Consider the following 25,091-nt stretch of genomic DNA (forward strand, 5'->3'; position numbering starts at 1 on the left):
TATATTAGTGATTTGCTATTTAGACAAAACCATAATGATTAATCCATTTTAGGTCTGTACATATCAATTTACATAAAAAGTAAAATATACATTTCATACAGAATTAACTCAGTGGTTATTTGTAATACATAGTGTTTATCACAATATCTTTAGCTTTGACGTACTTTGTGTTGTGCCATCAATGAGATCAGGTTTAGATCTATCGCTTTAGAGCATTGATTTGCAGGAAGATAATTAATGATGCCCTGACGTTTCAGAAGTGCCAGAGTGGAATAAACATGGTGGTTCTCCAGGGTTAGTACTCACATAGCCTGTGTAACTGGAGTCTAGCTCAGGTCCAGTGGGTGTCCTGCTGCGAATGACATTCTCTGCCTGCTGTAAATGAAAGCGACTGGTATCCAATGCTTTGTCAAGCTGACGGATCTGTGTTTCCAACAAACTGGACTCTCCTGAGGTGAAAGAAAACACTTCTATCATTCAAGCTCTGTGAGCTCAGCAACGTTTTACAGGAGTGAAAGATCTAATACAGAGAAAGAACTGGGTATAGCGAGCATGCAGAGAATACTATTAGTAATATGGGTACATTGTGTTAACAATGAATCTAGAAAATGAACTGTTTTCACTGTTCCATCCCGAGTTTAAGCACCTACACCCTGTACTGAATATTACAAGATGATAAGTGCCAACCAGGATGCAGGTCAGGAGGACCTCCAAGGTGTCTGCATCACGTAACCAATTCTGAAGATCTGACCAGAGGAATCAAAGTTTGGGTCATTTTTTGAAAACCCTTTCTGATCATTGGCGCATGTAAGCATGGAAGCGATCAGCTGATAAGCAAGGAAATGCTTCTTACATTGTCGATCTGAACTCACTATGGCCATAAATCTGTTGTGTAAAGAGACCCATACTGATAACATCTCTTCCGATACCTTGATTTTTAGATGGACAATACACAACTGTTTTCTCTTTGCATCTCCAATGGTTCTGAGAACCATGGTGAATCCTAAGTGACTCACCTGTTTTACTGTCCATATAAAGGACATTTTGTATGGCCTTTTACTTTTTTTAATGTCTTCCAAACTTATGGATATTTCTTCATCAGGAAACCCTGATCTTCAAGGAAAAGCAAACTGAAATGGGTACTGGCCTGACATGAGTGATTCGCAGGACCCAGTCAGTAATTCACGGCTACAGGACAGGAGCCCTGTAAGCAATCCTGAGGCCTCTTTTGAATAGCTGGCCTGGCATGAGGTTACACCAAGCCAGCTAATCGCCAAAGGAGCCAGGATGCTGGCAGTATGCAGAGCTGCCATCCAACAGCCATGGAATACTGACCTGGCCACTGGAGCAGGCACCTGGGAATTTATTTCCTCAGCTCTAGTACTCATTTTGTTGGTAGTATGCAATGCAGTGATCTCCAACATAGAGTTAGAGTATTCTAGTAGTGCTAACTGCAGTGCAGAGATGCTAGATACTGTACATCCTGCAGCAGCTCAGTCTGTGAGACTACACATACTGAATGAGTACACACATTCCTGATTTGTGGAAACTCATATAGTACCTTCTCAGCAAAGCATGTGCTGTAGGCATAGGTCAATAAGGTCATAAAAGGCTCAGTGTTAGCTAAAGGTACCGTAAGTCTTTCCCTCACCATTTTTGTCAAATTTTTTTTGCAAGGACTGATTGTTTCCAAGATAAGGTTGAGAGTGCCCCTTAATAATAATAATAATTTTTATTTATATAGCGCCAACATATTCCGCAGCACTTTACAATTAAGCGGGGACATGTACAGACAATAAATTCAATACAAGTTAAGACAATTCAAACAATGACATTAGGAGTGAGGTCCCTGCTCGCAAGCTTACAATCTACAAGGAAATGGGGGGACACAGTAGGTGAGAAATGCTTGTTAATTCAGGTCTGGCAATTATAATAGGGATTTTCATATAAAGCTGCATGATCCGGTCATCAGCCCGTGTGTTTAAGTGCAATAGACAAGTATCAAGTGCAGTTATGTGCATGAAGGGTGTGGAGACAGATGAATAGTAGGGTGCAGATTCAGAATAATATTTGGAAGGAGGGAACAGGGCAAAGTTAGCTTGCTGAGTAGTTGATGTGATAGGCTTCTTTGAAGAGATGGGTTTTCAAAGCGCGCTTGAATAGGTCAGGGCTAGGTATCAGTCTGATCGTCTGGGGAAGTGCATTCCAGAGAGCTGGAGCAGCACGAGAGAAGTCTTGGAGACGGAGGTGCGAGGTTCGGATTACGGGGGATGTTAGTCTTAGGTCATTTGTAGAACGGAGGGCACGTGTAGGGCGATAGACAGAGATGAGAGAGGAGATATAAGGCGGTGCAGAACAGTGGAGAGCTTTATGGGTGAGAGAGATGAGTTTATACTGGACCCTGTAGCGAATAGGTAGCCATTGTAATGACTGGCATAAGATGGAGGCATCGGTGAAGCGGCTGGACAGAAATATGACCCTGGCTGCCGCATTCACAAACTTACAAACTCTTACCCTGCCCCTTACAAACTCTTGGAAACAGGGAACACATGATAATCAAGGACTGCACAAAAGAAGTGCTAATAGTTGGAGAGATGAGTTCACGGGATATTCGAGTATAGATAGAGATTAGATTTGAAGAGCCCCTGTCACCTCTCCATACATATCTGTTTTCGTAGGTAACTGTACTGTCTGTAATGTGACTGTTCAGGGGCATCCTTTCTTACAACCCTTCATTATGCCATTCTTCTGTTATTCCTATTAGAAAGTTATGAATAAATTGACAACTGGATGTTACCAGTTGGGGGTGTGTCCTTACACTCTCTGGCTCTGTCCAATCAGTGCTGACAGTTGGATGATGTCAGAGTCTACAGGCACACACCCACTACTGGTAGCAGCCAGCTGTCAATTAACTCATACATTTCTGGAATGTCAGAGAAATGGCACAATGCAGAGTTCTCCAGCAATGTCACATTATGGAGAATGCAATTATTTACTGAAAGAGCCATGACAGGTCCCCTTTAGGAAAACTAGGTTATTGATAAAGAGAAAATTTAAAGATTTGATTACATGCAATGAATGTATTAATAGTTCTATAATACACATGCAGCACGGTATGTGAAATCAGCATTAGATTACAGTGATCTTGTGGAAAGCTGTTATAATGAGTGTGCTACGTCTGTGGCGGTGTCTTTTATAGCGGCATTGAGCCTACCAGTGGATTGTTTCAGAACATTTTCAGTAAGTTTAATATAGGCTTCAGGACTTTCAGGAATTTCTATATCTGTAAAGATAAATGAGACGCTAAGTATGTGTGATATTTGTACGTTTTCTTGGATTTTGTGTAACCTCCTTGTAGGTGAACATGTCTTACACAGAGTGGTACCAAAATGCAAATCTGTATTGAATCTGTACTGTGTGACTCTTCCAAACGGCCAAGAATAAATTAACAATTTCCTTCTTGATATTCTAGATTATGCATGTTTTATGAATGTTTTGTTGCTTGTAATTTGTGATACTTTAATAAAAAAACAAGAAGTGATCAGATATCTGAAAAAATAACAAGCCTTAAAGGGGTTGTCCGGGCTTTTCACATAATCTCAGTACATATCTGGGCTGCAGAATTATGACAATAAGTAATTTACTTTCTGTCACTAGTTTGCACGGTTTTCTAGATATTCTGAACAGAACGTCCAAGGGGGGGGGGTGTTATGGCATTGAAATGAGAACTAGTCGTAAATTCCTACTCTACTCCTAACATGCCCTCTATAGCAACAACCCCACCCTCCATAGCTACAGGCCCTCCCCATCCACATGAAGAAGCTCTCATCACACAGTAACAAATCCTCCCCCTCTAGCAGCCTCACTGCAGAGAGCAGACCACCCAGCTGCTCCTCCCCCAGACACATGCTGAACAGTGATCTATGGAAAGTGAAACTAGTGAGGAGGGAAAATTGTCCTGTATTCTGGGACAGGCTGCTCCCATCAGTATTTGTGTCATTAGAGACACAGTGCTCACACATACACTGCACCAAATCTGCTGCTGTGTGAAGACAACAGTGACACAGAGCTGTCTCATTCACACAGCAGAGGCTTTGTCACACAACAGATTACATCAGTGACTGCCATCCCCTGTGCAGATTAGAAGCTGCAGACCCCCCTCACTGGCCATCACACAGTCTGCTCTCACTGCTGCCAGCAGCCTGGGACAGTGAGGGAAGGAATTACTGATAATGAGTTATGTATTGTAATCATGGAGTGGCCCAGAATACAGGACGATTTTCCCTCCTCACTAGTTTCACTTTCCATAGATCACTGTTCAGTGTGTGTCTGGGGGAGGAGCAGCTGCTCTCTGCACTGAGGCTGCTAGAGGGGGAGGTGTTCTGAATGGGTCACCGAGGAGAAAAAAACAAAACAAGCTAAGTCACAGAAAACCAGAGAGGTTGGTAACTATGCAGATTGCAGATCCCTGATCCTAACCACACAACTAGCAGCAGCCGTGGAGCGTACCTACGATGATCCTAGACGCTTCGTCACAGCCGGAGAACTACATAAGCCTGAAGCAAGAAAAGGGGAAAACTAACTGCCCCAGAGCAGACCCCAAAGGAAAGACCGCCCCCACACATGTACTGACGGTGAAACAAGATGAAAGCACAAACACAGGCAGGAAAATAGGCTGAGCAAACGATGGGGCCCAAACTAACTAGAAAGGATAGGAAAGGAAAGACACTTTCTGCAATCTGCCAAAAAACCCTACAAAAATAATGTCCAACACTTCTGATAACAAAATTTACCCTGAAGTCACTAGACTTCTCCCACTATATCAGCACTCTGAAATATTCTGAGACAGAGCAAAAGCAAAAAGAGGCCAATCTAATAAGGGACAAAAAGCAAATTGGCAAATACAGGTAAATAAGAGTGGATATTCAGCACAGCCCCATCCGGGGCCTGCTGACCACACAAAAAACTGAATAGACCAACAAAATCAAGTTTGAACATTAGCAGAAAAGCTTAGCTTTAGATGACTGGAACAGAGCTGAAAACCAAGACCTGACAAGCCAGAAGGAATCACCAGCACCAGAATAGGGAGTCGGCTGTCTTAAATCCAGTCTGAGATTCCTGAGGTCCAATCGTCATCCTCATTATCAGGTGGCAGATCTTTACTGACTAAATCAGCCTCACTACCTCCTGTTACCACCAGAGGGAGCCTGGCAGGAGAACTCACAACTGCTGGACCAGAAAATGAACTCACAACAGGGAGGATTTGTTACTGTGTGATGAGGGCTTCTTCATGTGGACGGGGAGGGCCTGTAGCTATGAAAGGTGGGGTTGTTGCTATAGAGGGCATGTTTGGAGTAGAGTAGGAGGTTACGACTAGTTCTCATTTCAATGCCATAACACCCCACCCTTGGACGTTCTGTTCAGAATATCTAGAAAATCGTGGAAACTAGTGACAGAAAGTAAATTACTTATTGTCATAATTCTGAAGCCAAGATATGTACTGAGATTATGTGAAAAGCCCGGACAACCCCTTTAAAGAAAAAACATCCTTTCTAGCAATAAATATGATTGTCAATACAATATCCTGTTAAGGGATTATTCCCATCTTTAGAAGTTATCACTTATCCATAGCATGGGTGACAACTTGCTGATCAGTTAGGAGTCCTCCAACTGTGACCCCAAGAACGGCCTCTGAAATACCTTGTCTGATTCGAGCGATGGTTGGAAATGTGGGATAGCAATCCCAAAAAGAATGAACTGAGCAGTAGTGACCATGTCCACACACCATTCTATTCAGATGGGGTCATCCTGTTTAAGAACCGTTTTTTTGAGATCCGTGGTCGTCCCAGCATTCGTGCCCCCACTGATCATAGAATCATAGAATGGTAGACTTGGAAGGGATCTCCTGGGTCATTTGGTCCAACCCCCTGCTCAAAGCAGGATTCACTAAATCATCCCAGACAGATGTCTGTCCAGACTCTGCTTCAAGACTTATATTTAAGGAGAACTCACAACCTTTCGTGGCAGCCTGTTCCACTCATTGATCACCCTAACTGTCAAAAAGTTTTTTCTAATATCTAGTCTGTGTCTCCTCCCATTCAGTTTCATCCCATTGCTTCTAGTCTTTCTTTGTGCAAATAACAAAGATGATCCTTCTACAATGTGACAGCCCTTGAGGTATTTGTAGACAACTATTAAGTCTCCTCTCAGTCTTCTCTTTTGCAAGCTAAACATTCCCAAATCCTGTAACCGTTCCTCATAGGACATGGTTTGCAGACTGGTCACCATACTGGTCGCTCTTCTCTTAACTTGCTCCAGTTTGTTGATGTCTTTTTTTAAAATGTGGTGCCCAAAACTGGACACAGTGTTCCAGATGAGGTCTGACCAAAGAGGAGTTGAGGGTAATAATGACTTCACGTGATCTAGACTGTATGCTTCTATTAATACATCCCAGAATTGTATTTGCATTTTTTGCTGCTGCATCACACTGTTGACTCATGTTCAGTCTGTGGTCTATCAGTTACAGAATATCCTATGCACAGGTGGTAAATTCTAAAGATGACAATAACCCTTAAAATGCCCCAAAGGTAATCCTGAGATAATAGGAATGTCCCAAAATTATCCTATCATGGAAAAATAGTAGATCCTCATAAATGTTTTATCTTGGAGGAACCACAAACTTAAAGAGGGCTGTAAACGTCAACAGCTCCAAAATGTTAAATTGATTTCAATTTATCATATGTATTATACAATAGTATAGTATGTGCAGATAAGAATTACTATAAAAAAGTAAAAAAATTAATACCAGCTAAACCTGTGGCTCCTTGAGAGAAGTAATTCTTGACATGTTCATCATCTTCTTCATCTGAGTGCAATACTTGAGAAACTGCTGTTTCTAAGTCACGACTAAGGTCGTAGTCATGATCCCACTCCAGGGGTATAGAGTCCACGCTTGCAGGAGTATCCCGACCTGATCTTTCACTCCTCATAGGAACAATTAGTGACAATGAGTGGTTTGATGAGGGTAGAGGTGAAGGTGAGCCACCAGCTGCTTTCGTGTGCCATGGAAGATCAGATAGCTCCGCTGCTTCATCACCATCCACTTCTCGATCAGAGAAGTCATGCTCATCATCTGTTAGCTAAAAGAATCAAAAGTGAAAAAAGGATTAGAGATGTTGGCAATTATTTATTTGACTAAATTGTGAGTGATATAGGGCTTTTCTAGTCTTAGATACTCCAACACAGCTCCGTCTCTGTACACTGTTCAATGGCTGTTCTGCAGTATTGCAGTTCAGCTTCCATTCACTTCTATAGAAGGTGAGCTGTAGAAACAGTAAATAGCCACTACTCTTTGTATGGAGCTGTGTAGTTTCCGCTCAGTACAAGGTTTACATTCGACCAATTCAGGAGCTGCACACAACTGATCATTGGGGATGTTGGGTGTTAGTCTGACACTAATTTTATAACAATGACATCCTAAATATAACACATCAATGTCCTGAAAAACCCCTTTAAGATTTGGCAAAATGAAAATGGACTGGAAAATTATCTTTCGCATAATATGTATCATAATGAGGCAACTTTACATAGCCAAATATACCATTCAATAAGTATTTCTATGACCCACTGCAGTGCACTATTTCACCAACAACGATGGCAAGCACACCAAGCAGCAAGAATCTTGGGTGGAAATCTTCTCCTCCGTTGCCCTCATATCCTATTATAGACACTTTATAGTACTCAAGATGAGTAGTTTTCAATATAATAATTAAACTTACCGGAAGACGAATTAATTTCTTGTGATATCGCTCAACGCGGCCAAAGACTTCTAGGCAGTATCTGCGGAGTTCATCCAGCTCCTCCTCAATAACAGCTGCATCTAAAGGCTCACTCTTTTCTAGAAGTTGTTCTCCTTGGGTAATAATTTGATCAATCTTATTGCTGTTTAATGCTATTTCTTGCTGAAAGGCCTGAGAGAAAAAGCACGGTGAATTCACGAAACGCCCCTTAAATGGAATCCATAAATGTAGACAACTTGGCACTCATTGATGCAAATTTCCTACTTTATTATATTGGCAATATGCAATAAATCATGTCATGTTTAGTTCTATGTATGAGACATAAACAGTTAAACGAAATCTGTCAACGGGATTTTGTGATACCCAATCTAGAGGAGCGATCTGTAGGGGCAGAAACTGATTCCTGAGATGTATCACTTACAGGGCTGCTTACTATAGTTTTGACAAAAATCACAGTTTTATCTGCAGCAGCTCTACCAGTTCTCTCAATGGTGAGCTCTGTATAACACCACTGATTTACACTGTGCTTAGGCAGAAAGTGGCCAATCAGTGCTGTGGGCGGGGGCTATTCAGAGCTCATGAATATGGAAAACTATATGGAGGCAGGTTTACTTATCCATAAGTGATAATCTCCGGCATATTCTGCAGTACCACAACTCAGATGTTCCCATACAATCCTATCTCACAATACAGAGCAATGAACTAACCAAGAATCAATACTAAGGAAAGAAGGGCCTGATCACAAGGGCTTATAATCTATGAGAAATAATGATGACACAAGAGGTAATAGTGCAGGGATCGTAAAAGGGTCCATACATCTTCTAGATTTATACACATAAAGGTGGATGAGCAGACACCCCACCAGTATCTGTGTATGCTCATACTGACGTGCAAAGGATGAGGGGGACACAATCAAAATAAATAATAATGTAGAAGGGAGGTAAAAGGAAAGGAGCACTAATATGGGATGACTTGACCTGCCTACATAGATGTGTTTTGAGAGCACACTTAAAACTCTGGATATTGGGAATAAACCAGATTGTCTCAGTATTGTATTCAAGAGGACAGGCGCAGAATAAGAAAAATCTTGGAGACGCAGGAGAGATTTGGGTTATGAAGGATGTTAATTATTATTAGGAGCATGGATAAGGTGGACAAAGGTGAGGGGAAGACCGATTAGCAATGAGGAGAAGAAATGAAAGCAACAATAAGAGTTTTGGCTGCTTCCACAGCAGGAAAAGGGTAGGTTCTAGAGATGTTTATGAAGAGCAGGTAGCATGAACATGCAACTAATAGAATAAATAGTTAAAAGGACAGATCTGGCCAGGACAGGATATGTCCTGCCTTGGAGTTATGGTAGTACCATGCACTAAAAGAGAGTATCAGCCAAAGGTTATGTTGTACTGTAGCTCTGAACTATGAATTATCTACATATTTATTCTAAATTTGCTTTGATATTGTTTATTAATGTACCTTATCCTCTGTTTTGTTTTCCAAATGTTTTATTTGAGTTTCAATAAATGGGGAGGATGGGGGAGGAAAGATGGGGGAAAAAAAGGAGGGGAGGGAAAAATGTAAAGGGAAAGAAGGAAAAAGGGAGGACAATAAAGTCCAAATATAGAGAAGACATAAAATGAAACAAGTTAATGCAGAAGCATATTATGCAGTGAATTATTACAAAGGTAGGTATTTAAGCATATATTAATATATATGTTCCAAAGACCCAAACACAAGGGGCCTTAGGCAGGTGCACTCTGGGTGAAGACTTAAGAGAACAACTCCAGCCATCTAGACCATTTCCTAGAATATTTAGCAAATTGATCATGCACATTCGCAAATTTCAATTCAAAAGAATGATGAAGGGTAAGTTTGTCTATAATTTCATTCATTTGTGGGGGTTTTGGGTTTTTCCAAAGAAAGGCAATACTATGTTTGGAGACTAGTAAAATGTGTATAATCAATAGCCTGTTAGAAGTATCAATTTTGTCTGCGTCCAGAGAAACAAGGGCCAGAGGAGGAGACAGAATAAGTCGTGTTCCTAGGATAAAATCGATAAGGTTAGAAATCTTTCTCCAAAAGGGAACAATTTTGGGACATTGCCAAAATATATGCAAGATATTTCCTGGCCTTCCACAACCCCTCCAACAGAGCAGAGAATTGTCAGGGTTGATTCTATGAAGTTTAACGGGGGTATAATACCATCTCGTTAAAAGCTTGAAGTGGGTCTCTTGCAGTGATAAGGAAATGGAAGAGGCATACGAGAGGGTACATGCCTGTTCAAGGTCAGAAGGGTCAATTGTCGTGTGCAATTCGGTTTCCGATTTGACAATATTTTGAGTCTTTACCGCTTCAAAGCTATTGTTACACCATTTGTACGTGTAATCAAAACTCCAAAAAATATTATGATCTATATTACAAATAAGGTTAACTGCTGGTTCAGAGATTCTCGGGTAGATAGTAAGGAACTCATGGATTATGTCTTTGAGGATAACATATTGTAAGAAAGCAGGGGTAGTAGATTGAAATCTTTCCTTGAGTTTATTGTAAGGTGTACAAGTAACGCCATCGTATAAATCTTTAATTTTTTTAAGTCCAAGTTTAGACCAACTGGGGTCAATGGTCTGATTAGACGCTTGAAAGATAACTGATAGAGCCAGATTTTTTATTGTGACTTCTTTGTTAGAGCCTCTTTTTGGAGCAGAAAATTTTTTCCAAACTTCAGAAATAGCTTGGAAAATCGGATGAGAATTGTAATTAATTTTTTATGAAGGAGTTGGTTCAGAATTAGTAGGTGAAGAGTTTTATAATTATTAAAGAACAGTTCTAGTTCATGCCAAGCTGGTGTCATATCTTGAGGCCACCAGTATGAGCTTTGTTTGACTAAATTTGCAATGTAATAGGAATAGGCCGTAATATTTGGGGAACCAGCTCCACCATAAGATTTATGGTTGTATAGAATATTTTTTGCTATTCTGGGTCTTTTGTTATTCCATATAAAGGGGTTTAATGAGGCTTGAAGGTTTGTGAGAGAGGAAGTGGGTATTTTTAAAGGCAGTGAGCGAAGTAGGTATAGGATTTTTGGGAAAATATACGACTTGACCATCATGATTCTTCCCCACCAAGAAAGCCCATCATCTCTAGATGTACGGAATTCATTAAAAAGCTTTTTAGTAAGCAGTTCTAAGTTTATTTTTATTAGAGAGTTTACGTTTTTGACGAATTTTAGGCCTAGATATGTCAGCCCATCAGTGGCCCACCCCCAAGGTGAGAGGACCTTAATTTCCTCTTGGTCTGATCCTAGGTTAAAGCCAAGCATTTTGGATTTTGAGTCGTTTATTTTAAAATAAGAGATTTTAGCAAAAGTCTGGATTAAGGTTTGTAAGGCAGAGTTGCTTGGATCTGTGAGGGTAAGAATAATATCATCTGCATACAACGCTATTTTAAAATCTCTGTGCAAAGTTTTGATTCCCGAGATCTTTGTGCTGTTCCTGATTAGTTGGGCCAGAGGTTCTATAGCTAATGCAAAAAGCAATAGTGAAAATGGGCAACCCTGTCTGGTCCCAATAGCTATATTAAACGTAGAGGAAAGATGATTGTTGAAATAAATCCTCGCACCAGGGCCGGAGTACAAAGCCATAATACCTCTTGTGATCTGAGAAGCCATTCCAAATTTTTTGAGAGTTGCTTCGAGATATGACCAATTAAGGCGGTGGAACGCTTTCTCAGCATCAAGAGAGATAACAATGGCCCTGAGTTTGTTCCAGGAAATAAGCTTAATTATGTTGATGAGTCTTCTCCTACCATCTATGGATTGTCTTCCTTTGATGAAGCCTATCTGCTCATTGGAAATTAAACTCGGGAGGAATTTAGTCTATTGGCCATGATCTTTGCATACATTTTTACGTCTGTATTGATGAGGGATATAGGTCTATAATTAAAAATTTGGCTAGTGTCAGAATTTGGTTTTGGGATTACGATAATTGTCGCTTCCAGCATCTCTTTAGGAAATTGACCTGTTTGGAAAGCTGAGTTAAATACTTTGACAAGGTGGGGGGGGTTAATATATTACTAAAAGACTTGAAATAATCATTACTAAACCCGTCTGGGCAGGGTGATTTGAATGTTTTAAGTTTGTTTATGGTATCTAGGACTTCTTGTTCATTGAAGGGAGAAGTCAAAAATGATAAGTCTTCAGGGTTAAGCTTTGGAAGGTTCATGCTGGAAAGAAATTATCCAATCTCTGAGGTAGATGGCTGCATATTGTGGTTGTCTTGGTTGATATTGTACAGATTTTTTTAATAATCGGCAAAAGCTCCTACAATATCTTTAGGGTCTACCAGAGATGTACCATTAGAGGAAGTTATTCTGTCAATTCTATTCCGTTTCCGTATATTCTTAATTCTGTTTGAAATGTATTTGAAGGGCGATTTATAGATAAGTAATGTTTGCATTTTGCTGATCTAATAGCTGAGTCGTAAAAATTGAATATGATTTTCCTTAACTGCAACTTGAGATCAGTAAGTTCTGATAATACAGCTTGTTTGTTAGAGGAAACAGAGGATCGACATAGTTCCTCTTCCTTAGATATTAATAGACTGTTGTAGGGTAAGGATTTTATCCCTATTAATTTTTTTTGTCTGGAGGAAATTTGAATCAAGACTCCCCTCAACACCGCCTTGTGAGCATTACAATAGGTAAACGGATTGAGGAGGTTTGATTCGTTTTCAATAAAATAATTTTGTAAGGCTGAGCTGATTTCAGATTTGATGGTGGGGTTATGAAGCAGAGAGGAGTTTAATTTCCACTTGAATTGGGGATGAATTGGGGACCCTATTATCAGTTCTGCAGTTACCGGGGAATTATCAGAAATAGATTTATTAAGTATGGAGCTGGAGGAGAACCTTGGCAAGGAGAAGACATCTGTGAGTATCAGATCTATTCTAGATGCCGACTGATGGCCATCAGAAAAATGAGTAAATTCTCTAGATGTGGTGTTCAAACAGCGTAATGAGTCGAATAGCTCATGATTATAAATCCAGCTGTTCAAGGATTGCATTTTTTATCTGCTGGGAGAGGTGGAGTCTAGTATATCATCTGGCACCATATTGAAGTCCCCTAACAAAAATAGGGTTCCTGATCGTAAGGTGTCTAATTTTTTCATTAGCTTATTCAGGAAGCTAATTTGTCTGATGGTGGGAACATAAGTATTAACTATTGTGAAGGTTTGGCCGTTCAGTTTGCACAGGAGAATATGATAATGTCCTTTTTCATCTTTTACTTTAGAAAGCAATTCAAAGGAAATTGAGTTACTAATCAGGGTTAAAACCCCAGCTTTTTTTCATGGGCCGCAAGATTCAAATACAAATGGGAAATTTTTGAGATTTATAGAAGGGTGGTTGTCTTTTTTGAACTTGGTTTCTTGAAGGCATACAACTTCAGGATGCATCCCGTTAATCTCCCTACCAATGGAAAATCTCTTCCAAGGGCTATTTAGCCCCCTGACATTGTATGATACAAATTTTATTTTCATGTTACAAGAACGGCTGGGTTCGTATGAAGTGGGGTAGAGGAAATGCAGAAACCAGAGTGCACCTACCTTTGTAGAACTTAGTTGTCCAAAAACCTCAAACTATATATCTATTTGAAATCAAAAACAAAAGAGACACAAACACAATAAGAACAAAATTGTCCTTCAGGAAGAGCCGATCCGGAAGGCTATAATTCCTTAGTGGGGAAAGTTTGTGTATAGATCCCATTGGAGGCATCACTTGGCATAACACTATTCCCAGAAGGAAAATAATCTCATGTGATATGAGTCCATAAAGTAGTAGAGAAGTGAGAAAACCTGTGGAAAGAAGAATAATAAGCAGTACAGTACAATACATTGACCAAATAATCAAGAAGTGTAGAGAGGCCTTACAACAAGGTGAGTAAATATATTGGCCAGGTCTCTCCGGTGGATCATCCCTTCTCTGACGAGGGCCCAGGGTCTTGAGAGTTGGAGATTCTATGGCGGTCAGGTATCCTGTAGTAGGACAGGAAATCTCTTCCTTCTTTAGGTGGGAATAGGACGGTCGTCTTTCCTTTATAGATTATCAAAAGTTTAAGTGGGAATCCCCATTTATAGGGGATATTATTTTCCCTCAAGGTAGAAGTAACTGGCTTAAAAGACTTTCTTCCTTCAATCGCTTCCTTTGAGAGATCCGTAAATAGCTGAAGGTCAGCATAGGGTTCTGGAAGACCTCCTAGATCTTTAACCGATTGTTGAATTTTTTCCTTAATCTTGAAGAAGTGTACCCTTAAGATGGTATCTCTAGGTAAATCTTTATCGATATTCCGTGGTTTGGGAAGTCTGTGGATCCTATCTATGATGAGATCTTGGTCTATAAGTGTCGGTAGTAATTTTTTGAAAATTGTCTTGACGAAGTCTTCTAGTTTATCCGGTGAGATAGATTCTTGTATTCCTCTTATTTTCAAGTTGTTTCGTCTGTTCCTGTCTTCTATATCCGCAACTTTAATTTTAAGTCTGTGAAATTCAGATTTGAGGTCATGGGTGTCTTTTGATAAATCATCAGTGTGTTCTTCCACTACAGTTAGACGCTTTTCGTGGTTGTCTAACCTGCTGCTAAATTTATCCAAGGTGGACTGTAAAATTTTATTTTGGTTTTCAAATGATTGAGACATACTGGACGTGATTTTCTGGGTGAGAGTATCCATGTAAGAGTGTATGGATATAACATCCAGATTTTGGGAAGGAGAAGGATTGGTGTTATCCATCTTAAATTTTGACCTTTCCGGCGAAAAGTTTGGTGAATTATCTCCAGACTCAGGACTTGGAGCGTCGGCTGGTGAATTTTTCAGAAGTTTTACCAGGATTTTTCTTTTTTGAAGAGAGAGATGTATCCATGACCTCTTTATGAGGAGATCTGGCCTTAAATGGGTTAACGATATCCACTTGATCTTTAAAGTGAGTATTGTAAGAATCCTGAAATTTTTGTGCTTTTTGAGGAGTCGTATTAGACACTTTCGTTGATTTGGACACTGGAGTAGCCTTGTGACTCATCTTGTGCCCTTTTTTGAATCCTGCCTTGCAGGGATTATATTAGAGAGGATTGATATTATTGGTGATGTTTATACTGAATAAACGTTAAAAATATAGAAAATTCTTGTGTCTTCCTATGCCTTTTTATAAAAGGGACCGTGAGGAATGAGATACACCACAGAATCGGATGGCACTTTTAATGTTGTATGATGCATACAGTAAAATCCTTTATTAACTGCGCGCCGATATAGACGCGCTCCCTGTGACTTTAAATGCAGCCGTGACAGGCGGCTAGTCTTCACAAAGGGCTCAGTGACGTCAGTCCCCTCTCATAAAATATGCAACAGGGGAGCCGGCAGCTGATACACGGCACCGCTGAAGAAAGGCAGATCACCCCAGTGGAGCTGCACAGGAGCGGTGGGGAGCGGAATTAACATAGAAATAGGCACAAATCACGGACTATTTTGTGTCTTCCGCCTCACAGATCTGTTATGACAGGAAAATGGCGTACTTGAGATAGGACGTTAAGATGAAAGAGATCCCTCCGCAGCCGTTATAGCTCCCGCAGCCTCGCACAAAGCAGTGGAATATAGCTAAAATAGGACACCCTGGGAGACTCAAAAAAAGAAAGTCAATGTCTTTTAATTATGCAACGAGAGAAATCCTGTCAGATTAGGCACAGGGTGGGGACTATTTTGTATCCTTCCGCCAATCAGCTGGTATATGACAGGATTTTTGTAAAAAATATCTCCAAAAGACAATAAAAATCTTTAAAATGTGGTAGACAAGCATGGAGATACTTTTTCTGAGGACAAGGACAGCTGGTGGGTAATGGAGGGAGCAGGGAAAGGATTTTTTCACTCACGGTTCAAAATGGTGTCACCCTGCAGTAAAATGGCGGGAAAAGGCCTCAGATTTCAAAAATGTCTTTTTTAATGTCCAAAGCTCAGACAAGGGGTATCCGACTGTACCTCTGAGTAACAAGAAAACAATCCTTCCGTGGGTTATCGAAGAGAGCGATTTTCTTTTGCTTTATTTGTCGCTTTAGGAGATGCCTCCTCAGAGATCCTGAGCCGTGCGTGTTACACCATTGCCAGCTCAGGCCACGCCCCCCACCTTATCCTCTGTTTTGTAACAGTATTTTTATTATTCAAGTGCTGTCTATTAATGTTGATTAGCGCATGTTACATGTTAGGGACAGTACCATTGGGCACATGCATTTTTAAACCTTTAAAACCCTTTGATATAAGTTTCTATATGTAGTTGACCTGAGGAAGAGAAGTCTGTTCAACCTTGAAACATGCTGTCTGATAAAACTGAAATTATCTTCATCTTCTGAGACTCTTCAAATCCCAGCAGCAGGGTCACTATTAACACCAATTTTCCTGAAATCTGACATCACATTCACACCAATAGAAGTTTGCTTGCAAATGTCGTATCAGATTCTGAGAAATAGAAATTTCTTATCTGTCAGAAAGGGTTTATGACAATTATAAAGCCCCTTCATTCACAGTGGTTATAGCTCATTACCTCACATGTATCCAAGTCATCTATAGATTTTCTATGACATTTCTTATGGATGTTTAGTGTAGCTAAGGCCGGTTTCACATTAGCGCATTTTCAGCGCGCGCACGGCCGGGGGTAGCTCCGCCCCCGATCCGGCTCTCTGCCCGGCGTGCCCGCCCCTTCCTTGTAGCGCCGCCTCCTAGCGGACAGCGGCGCCTGCGATCGGCGCACCCTATCTTTAGCATAGGGTGCGCCGATCGTGCGCAGGCCGTGCGCTAGTTGCGCTTTGACCTGCGCTGCGCACTTTTGACGGTGCGCCGTGCACGCCAAAATCAAACTTTTCGGATTTTGGCGCGCACGGCGCACCGTCAAAAGTGCGCAGCGCAGGTCAAAGCGCAACTAGCGCACGGCCTGCGCACGATCGGCGCACCCTATGCTAAAGATAGGGTGCGCCGATCGCAGGCGCCGCTGTCCGCTAGGAGGCGGCGCTACAAGGAAGGGGCGGGCACGCCGGGCAGAGAGCCGGATCGGGGGCGGAGCTACCCCCGGCCGTGCGCGCGCTGAAAATGCGCTAATGTGAAACCGGCCTAATCCTGATCTTCCACTGAGTCTGTGATTTTTTTAGGGATGCAGCTATATCTAGAGTATTTTAAACTGATCAGATATAATAATGCCCAAAGAAAAGGCAAAATCACAAATTTAGCTATGTCTATGTACCCCTTATCACGAAACAATCACTGACCTCAGGGAGACCAGTCAAAGAAAACACTGCGGCAGCCGGCAAAGGCGCTCAAACACAGTGAAATCCTAGGTGCATTGCTCCCTGGGAAATACGATATTGACTTAAAGGGCCACTTAATATGGTGGTAATGGTGGTTTCTGAAAGGAGCCACCTCTTGGCTGGGTCCTTCCCTGGAGGAAGATCTGGCTAGTCCCGTGTTTGAGACTCTTAAATGAGGCTCCACGGACTTTATTTGCATATTCATATTTCCCAGGGAGTAATGCACCTAGGATTTCATTGTGTTTGCTCGCCTTTGCCGGCTGCCGCAGTGTTTTCTTTGACTGGTCTCCCTGAGGTCAGTGATTGTTTCGTGATGTTGGTCTACTAGGCATTGCTCCCACTTAGCCAGAATCCTACTCCACACTGATGAGGGGCAACACCCCAAAACAGTTGTCTGTGGATGGATACCTGGCCTTGGTATTTCCCTTGTCATATCTGTAAACTCGTAAAGAGCTGGATATTGACTTAAAGGGACACTTAATACGGTGGTAATGGTGGTTTCCGAAAGGAGCCACCCCTTGGCTGGGTCCTTCCCTGGAGGAAGATCTGGCTAGTCCAGTGTTTGAGACTCTTAAATGAGGCTCCACGGACTTTATTTATATGTACCCCTTACACAAAATAATAGTTTCACAATTGTATAATTGGAATGATTTTAATTGGCAGCCTCCCAGATAATGATTTGATCGCTAGGGATCTAATTGTTAGTACACCCATAAGTAGTGGTTACCAATGTGGGAGACAACCAGCGTGCCAGCTTTTGTGCCACGGTATCATGTAGTATTAAAGGGCGTCTTATGAATTCAAAGGTAACCAAGTAATATATGGTCTTGCTGAGTTTCCCAGAGAAAGCGAAAGTAACAATTGTTATACCTTACCACACCGACCCCCTTTGCATAAATGGAATCTGAACCGCAAGCAAAAATCTGTGACTAAAATAATACTGCTCATATTTACTGCTTACCTTCAGCTGTTTTATCTTTGCCTGCACATCACATTCAGAGAAATGTTCAATATTTGTTAACTGAAGGTCCATTTCTGTTAACCATACCAAAATGCTGTCACGAGCAGTCTCAAATTCTTCTCGCTGACCAATAAAATGCTGTAGAGGCACCAACCAGGATTGATTAAAGGTTATTGGGCAATAACATTTATGTATGCAACAGAGATTGAAATAAATAAATCAATTATTTGAGTATGCGGCATACAGTATCTTATTATTCTACATCCAATCATATAAAAACAAGCCTCAGATTTTGTATCTGCTGAAAAGGTAATTCCGGTGTAAAGTTATCTCCTATCCACTAGATAGATGATAACTGTTAGATTAGTGTGGATCCTACGGTTGGGATCCTCCCCACTGATCTGCAGAATTGAGGACTTGTGCTCCCTTTTCTTCCTTGGCCATAATACTGCTGCCAGGAGGGGAGTGGCAGATCATGCATGCTTCCTTTTGCTCTCTGATGCAGAAGATACTCTCCACACTCATTCATCTTCACCGGTGTGTCAAATATTTGAGTAAAGCTGCAGGGCACCATCACAACCAGCTGCTTCGTTCTGGCTTTAGTCTTGTGGCCATCAGTGAACCAAAGTAGAATGGGGGTCACTGGTTGCTTACCCATTGTGATGTGCCCAGTGAAGGAACACACAATGAGCTAACAGCTATCACCTATCCAGATGATAAGTGAACAGCTCTTTAGGCTACAATACCACTTTAAATACCTTTTATTATCTATCTGTGGATATATGTCAGATAATGTGACACCTGTTCAAAATTATCGTAAGGAGGTTTTTGACAGTAAGATCATCAGTCTTGCGTTAACAGTGATACCTGATCAGTCCGTTGTGGTTAAAGATTATTGGCTTCAGAGAGCATTTATACATTTATGTAAAACATACCTTCAATCTTCTGAGAATGGACGTGACTCTTTTCTGCAGATTGTCCCACCGTTGGTTTCCTTCATGAACCATCTGCTTCAGTTTACATGCAGAGTCCGTGCGATTTTCCCGAGCTAGGCGTCGATACTGCTTGTTTATGAGCTCTAGCTGTGTAAGACTCTCGTGAACTTGTCGTTGGAAAGCCTAAAACAAATATTCACATGTAAATGAAGCATCCCTACAGAGCCTGTAGAGAGCAGAGGTGCACAAACTTCTTTGGTATTAGTGCCAAATTTTGTGATTGTACCACTCACAAGGGCCACATAAAATTTGAAGGGTTATTCTGATCAGAGGTATATATCAACAGTACTCTAATGATCTAATAAGTGGTTAGCTCAATTTCTGGAACTTCCACTATTGCAGATAAAGAGGGTCCTCTGCTCCAGTAATTAGGACTCCAGAAAAAAGTCATCAAAATGACCATACAATGAATGCAGCTATGGTTGGGGGCCGCAAACAATGGCATGCCACAGGCTAGGCACCCTGGTGTAGAGTAAATGCTATATACTTTATACATTTCTTTAGCCTATTTCACTAATATTCTCTATAGGAAATCAACTGGTCCAACCCTGTGATTTTCTTATCATTACAACTGAATGGTCTGACATTTACCAAAGATATTGAACCAAGAGACTGACTGCTCTATTGGAAATGTCACAGTGACTACATCTCTGAGATATGTGTGCATACTATTTGGATATGATCAGTGCCTCCTATTCACATATTATATATACTGTATAACTGCATGAAAACAAATCTATGTTTCTATCAGCTGTTCCTGCAATAAGGAGTAATTATAGAAAAGACCAGGCGTCTGGATGGCAGCAGCTGGGAAAGCTGAAGACAGCTGTGGTACTAAGCTCATGACATGTTCATGAGCCTCGTATCACACTGGCTCAGACAATTTACACACTTGTATTTTTTCGGTGGGTGTTGACTTTTGCTTTTAAAGTATTTACTCGTCATTTAATTTTGTTATCGTCATTTTTAAAACTTTTTAATGAATGTAAAATAACCTCAAATTTCTTCAGCTCTTCTTTGGCCACTGTGTAGAGCACACCAGAAGAACTAGGGAAAGCGGCGGTCCGTTCAGAAATTTTCAGCCAGTCTTCAAACCGTGAAAAATCGTCCAGGAATTTCTGCCACAGTCTCCAGGTCTCTTCAATTCTACAGGCAGAAGAAGCAGCTTTATCACTATGACACTTCAGCATGGCAAGTAACAACGTCAAACCCTACCTGCTCAAGTCATAATACAGACATAAGTCTGCCTCGGAATGATTTACACGCAACACATGGGGCAGCGATGGAAAAAAAAACTTGTGGCGGCAAGCCAGGCCATGCCATTCACACCAGAGAGATGTACAACTGCTTCTGCTGGATTAAACCAGTTGCTTCCTATGAGAAGTGGTATACTGAGGACCAAACAAAGGGACAGTATAACATGCTGGAGCTCGCTGAATGGAGTGAAGGCATGAAGCAGGTATGCCAGTAAGACACTGTTTACACTTCTGCGCAGCCGGCGCCCGCATTGGCATAGTGTGTGCTGGACAGCCCTGTTCACATTAGATTAACAATAGCATGTTTGTCTCATCATAGCCTTGCTTACCATCATTTCTCATTATACAAGACGTAATGTACTAGAAGCCAATAAACTATAAGTCGTTTGAAACTTTAACCAGTTCGGAAACATTTCTCCCTGTTTCCTAACCAGACACATTTTTAGGCTTTTTCATACACTCACTCATACAATCTTGCAAAACCTTATTTTTTATGTATTTTGTTATTTTCCTTTTTTTGCCGACAGAGAAAAATGTAAAGATAAATAGGAAATATGTGTCTAATTTTCATATATTTTTTTCCTTTTAACAACCCCAAAGGACTGCTAAAAAATTATTAAAATCGTGTCTCCTATCCGCAGATGATATTTTACATATTGGACAAATTTTGGTGGTAGGAGGGGTGACTAAAAACAGCAATTTGTACTTACAGTTTTGCATTTTTTTGTTTCTTTGTTCTTCTTGCTTTTTAATTAAATTTATTTTACACACTGTATTTTAGGAACTTATCGGGGAGGAGAGTGTGTTTTTTAACATATTTGTACATTATTTTTATGGTTCATTTTCTCTGTAACTAGTGCTGCTGTATCATCCCCAGTTACAGTGGAAATTCAGCCTCTTGCCTAAATTGCAGAGTTGACTGAGTCTCCTAGGGCCCAGCAGCTACTGCTCCCTAATCTTTATACACAGCGCTTATTCTACAAGTAGGTAAAATTAAACTTCTTTGATAGAGCGAAGGTAACGTTCACATTTGAGTTGTAAGCGTTGTCCAAGGAAGTCATGATCCTGTGCCAGATCTGTTGTATGAAGCATGTATGGATCTTTACACCGCTGCATGCTGTGCTATTTGCAGCTATATTTTATGGAACTGCTAATGGAGACTTCAAATAGGGTCCATAAATCTTATATAGTGGTCGCCTTCATCTAAAGGTACTGTCACACTTAGCGATGTACCAGCGATCCCGACCAGCGATATGACGCGGTCAGGATCGCTGGTACATCGCTAAGTGGTCGCTAGTGAGCTGCCACATAGGCAGATCTCACTAGCGACATCGCTGGGGACGGGGGTCGCTACTTACCTGTCACACTAGGCGATCCTGCGTCCTCCCGCCCGGCTCCACGCTCGTCTCTCCACAGGAAGCGCCTCAGGAAGCTGACGACGAGAATCAGTCCTGAACGTTCTCGCGCGATCAGCGATAACCAGCGGGGGAGCCGGTCGCTGGTAAGTATCAGACACAGAGATATCGCTAGCAATATCGCTATAACGTCACTAGTTATAGCGATATTGCTAGCGATATCTCTTAGTGTGACATGCCCTTTATAGAGTAGCTGGGTGACTCCTCCATCATTAATATGCATGCTAAACTAATTGTTAGGAGTCGGATTTCTGCATTTACTCAGCAGGGATCCAGATCCTCACATTCTGCACTCTCCTCCTATTTTTCCACTGCAGAGGAGATTGCAGAGGAGATTGCCTTGCAGCAAATCTCTCCTGAGGCTAAGTCCTTCTGTCCTCTTACTGGGCATGCTCATGGGACGATCTCCCATTGGAGATCGGGAGTCATCTGCTCAGGTCCCGCTCCAGTTCTCATTGGTCCATCTCAGAGATCTGGAGGCGTGCAGACGGTCCCGGCTACTATAAAAGGCGCGCATGGCTATTCCGCCATGAGCTAGTATAGACTATACTTGCTATGTGTGTGAATGGTGACGGATGTATGACTCTGGTGACTAACTCATTTGAAACCCCTTCCCTCTGATATTACGCATGGTGATAGGGAATTAGTTTAGTAGTCCGCGCCAGTCAGTGGCAAGCATTAAGCCACTGTGCTCACCGCACCGCTAGGCTAGCGTCCAACATCGCGCTTGCTATCTGGCTTTGTCGTTGAGCAGCAGTGTCCTACACCGCGCTGTAGTTGCAGCCCTTCTTGGCGTTCGCAGTAGCGACGTCGCACACACGGTAGGTCTAGAGGGATGCAGCTCCTGTCTTGGGTCCTGCTCCTGTGACCAGATACTGTGTGTGCATTAACCTGAAGCCTGTGTCACTAACAGGTTCAGTGTTTTGGATGTTTTGTTGTGGCACCTCTGTGTGTGAACACAGCCTGCTCTGCACACTCCGGGTGAAGATGAACCCGTGTGAATCATACCGCCATATTGCTCCTCTGTCATCACTCAGCAGCGGTTGTTACACCTACTGCACGGTGGACCCCGAGCGGCGAACGCACTTTATCATTTATTTTTTATTTAGTGCGTTCTGCCGTTTCTAACACTAATTGCCTCTTCCAGACACGGTTGTTGGTGGTTTATCTCTCAGAAATACAATAGAATTGGGTATTGTAATTGAACATATGGTTGACCAGTCCCACCGATATTGATCATGGTACCCATAAATTGTCACTCTAAAAACAAAGAATTCACTGTAGGAAGAATTCTTCCTCTATACTAAACTCAAACTGGTTAGAGTTCACGTGGGCAATGCCACCACACTGGCATACAAAGATAGACACAGAATAACAGCAAGCATATCAAAATGCACAACATCTTCCTGTACATTAAGATGCACTTATTACAGGGTTCATCAGTATAAAGGTTCAAGGACTTTGAAAAGACACGAAAGAAGACACACAAGACACAAAAGAAGTGAGGGTCGAAAGGTGAGGGTAACATAAGGTCAAGGGTATGGCAGGGGTTGCAATTGGGAATTTTGAGCTGCAATAGTGCTGTGCTATGTAACTACTAATCATGCATGCACGCCTGCGTATGTTACGTACTTGAGTCTCCTTTCCATAGACATGGCGCAGATGTTCCTCCATCTACGGTCCAGACTACGTGTAGCCTGCTGGATGGAATCACACTCCGTGTCGTTGGCACAGGCATCACAGTCGTGGAGAAGAACTTCACAGAGATTCAGAACTGAAGCAACTCCTGTACTGTGTTTCTCTATGTCTCTCTGCAGTTCCTGCAATAGACGACCTATAGTGTCAATCAAGTGTAAGTTTTCCTAACCATGACAAGGGATGCATATGGAAGCTTCTAAGCACCCAATAACATCATTAGCTTGAGATAACTGGAATATTCATGTATGTACATTCCCAGTTCAGCAAGCTAATAAAAAATGACACCATAACATGACATATATGACTATACACAAACAATCTTCTAATTTGACAGATATAATAATTTAAACACTAAACACTTGAACAAAACACACACTTTACAGATGTAATAAAAGTAACATACAACTTTGAGGACATAATAAACATATCATACAGTAATTCCATCCAAGGTATTTCTCATCCTGCTAGAACTTGTTCAGTTCTGTCCTTCAGAGTTTCATGTCAAAAGAATCTCCATTGGACTAGTTCCAATGTTTAGTAAACTGAGTCATAGACACTTACAAGACGTTGCAAAGATTGATCAGGACAAGGACCTCCATGACCCATATCTTGTAGCTAAGTCTCAGACCAATAATCTTCTAAAATATATTGTAGATGCACAGTCCTGAATCCAAAATATTTCTGCATGGCTCAAATTGGATATTTGCAGTATCTGAAGGTAAATGAGTTCACTATCCTCCTAAGAACCTGTGTAACATAGTGGTAAGACTAAAAAGTGTCTCATAACAATTTAGGGTAAGGGAGTAAAAATCCGGGTGATGAGTGCTGAGCTACCTCTCACCAGACTCGATTCTGATATTACGATAAATGATAATATTTTATTAAAGGTTCTATGTGTTTCAGGGTCAAACTGATTCCTTCCTCTACACAATCTAAAAACAAAGATGACAGTACACATTTGCCATCTATTTGAACATTTGAAAGTGGTGCCCAAAACCGACTTGGACTTCCACTTTTGGACCTGATAGTGTCCCTTCCCCTGGGACCTAACGCCCAAAACCGACTACTTGGACTTTTGAACCTGTTCGGTCCCAGGTGAGTGAACTACACTGATATTGTTAGTTGAGATGTTTTGAACACAATCACTCAAGTTAAGGCCCAGTACCCAAGAGCGGAAATAGAGGATAACACATTCCGCCCCATAGATACCAATATTTTGTCCTATGAAGTGCTTTCTCCATTTTTTTTATACAGACCACTTGGTGGTAATTATAACACTCATACATTCTGCAGAATGACACTATCATACTGTACATGCCATTAGTGCATATGAACAGGACATTCACTCAACTCTTATCGCCATGCAAAAATCACTAATTTGTGTACAGTATGCAGTGTACTCCTAAATCTCAATGGTCCTTGTCAAAGAGGACCATGAGATTAAAGTGTGCTTTCAATATGTATGTGATATTCAACCACCATAAAACCTTTATAAAACTTTTATTCCTAGATATTACGGACTAGTGTCTCAGATTCTTGTACATACTGTACGGCCATGGCTTAGTGCACATTGCGCCCAAGCATTGTATCGTTGGTATATTTCAGGAACATTTCCTAAGATTTTCTTCCCATGGAAGT

General features: G+C 41.3%; 1 protein-coding gene across 5 annotated transcripts in view; it reads right to left on the reverse strand.

Moving 5' to 3' along the window:
- The window catches only part of SYNE1 (spectrin repeat containing nuclear envelope protein 1), a 591,877-nt gene that overhangs the window by 29,394 nt on the left and 537,392 nt on the right, over positions 1–25,091 (reverse strand). For 3 of the 5 annotated variants that reach the window (XM_073557690.1, XM_073557686.1, XM_073557687.1), the window contains 8 exons: positions 23,388–23,575; positions 20,080–20,230; positions 19,025–19,207; positions 18,090–18,227; positions 7,779–7,970; positions 6,806–7,139; positions 3,215–3,283; positions 307–449 (listed from right to left, as the gene is read on the reverse strand). In XM_073557690.1, the coding sequence (XP_073413791.1) occupies positions 307–449; positions 3,215–3,283; positions 6,806–7,139; positions 7,779–7,970; positions 18,090–18,227; positions 19,025–19,207; positions 20,080–20,230; positions 23,388–23,575 (1,398 nt within the window). The remainder of the gene's footprint in view (positions 1–306; positions 450–3,214; positions 3,284–6,805; positions 7,140–7,778; positions 7,971–18,089; positions 18,228–19,024; positions 19,208–20,079; positions 20,231–23,387; positions 23,576–25,091) is intronic. The other 2 variants (XM_073557689.1, XM_073557688.1) reach the window with 1 other exon arrangement.

The sequence above is a fragment of the Dendrobates tinctorius genome, unplaced genomic scaffold, assembly GCF_039654945.1.
Source record: "Dendrobates tinctorius isolate UK_male_01 unplaced genomic scaffold, ASM3965494v1 ptg000250l, whole genome shotgun sequence".
In the NCBI taxonomy this organism is placed as follows: domain Eukaryota; kingdom Metazoa; phylum Chordata; class Amphibia; order Anura; family Dendrobatidae; genus Dendrobates; species Dendrobates tinctorius.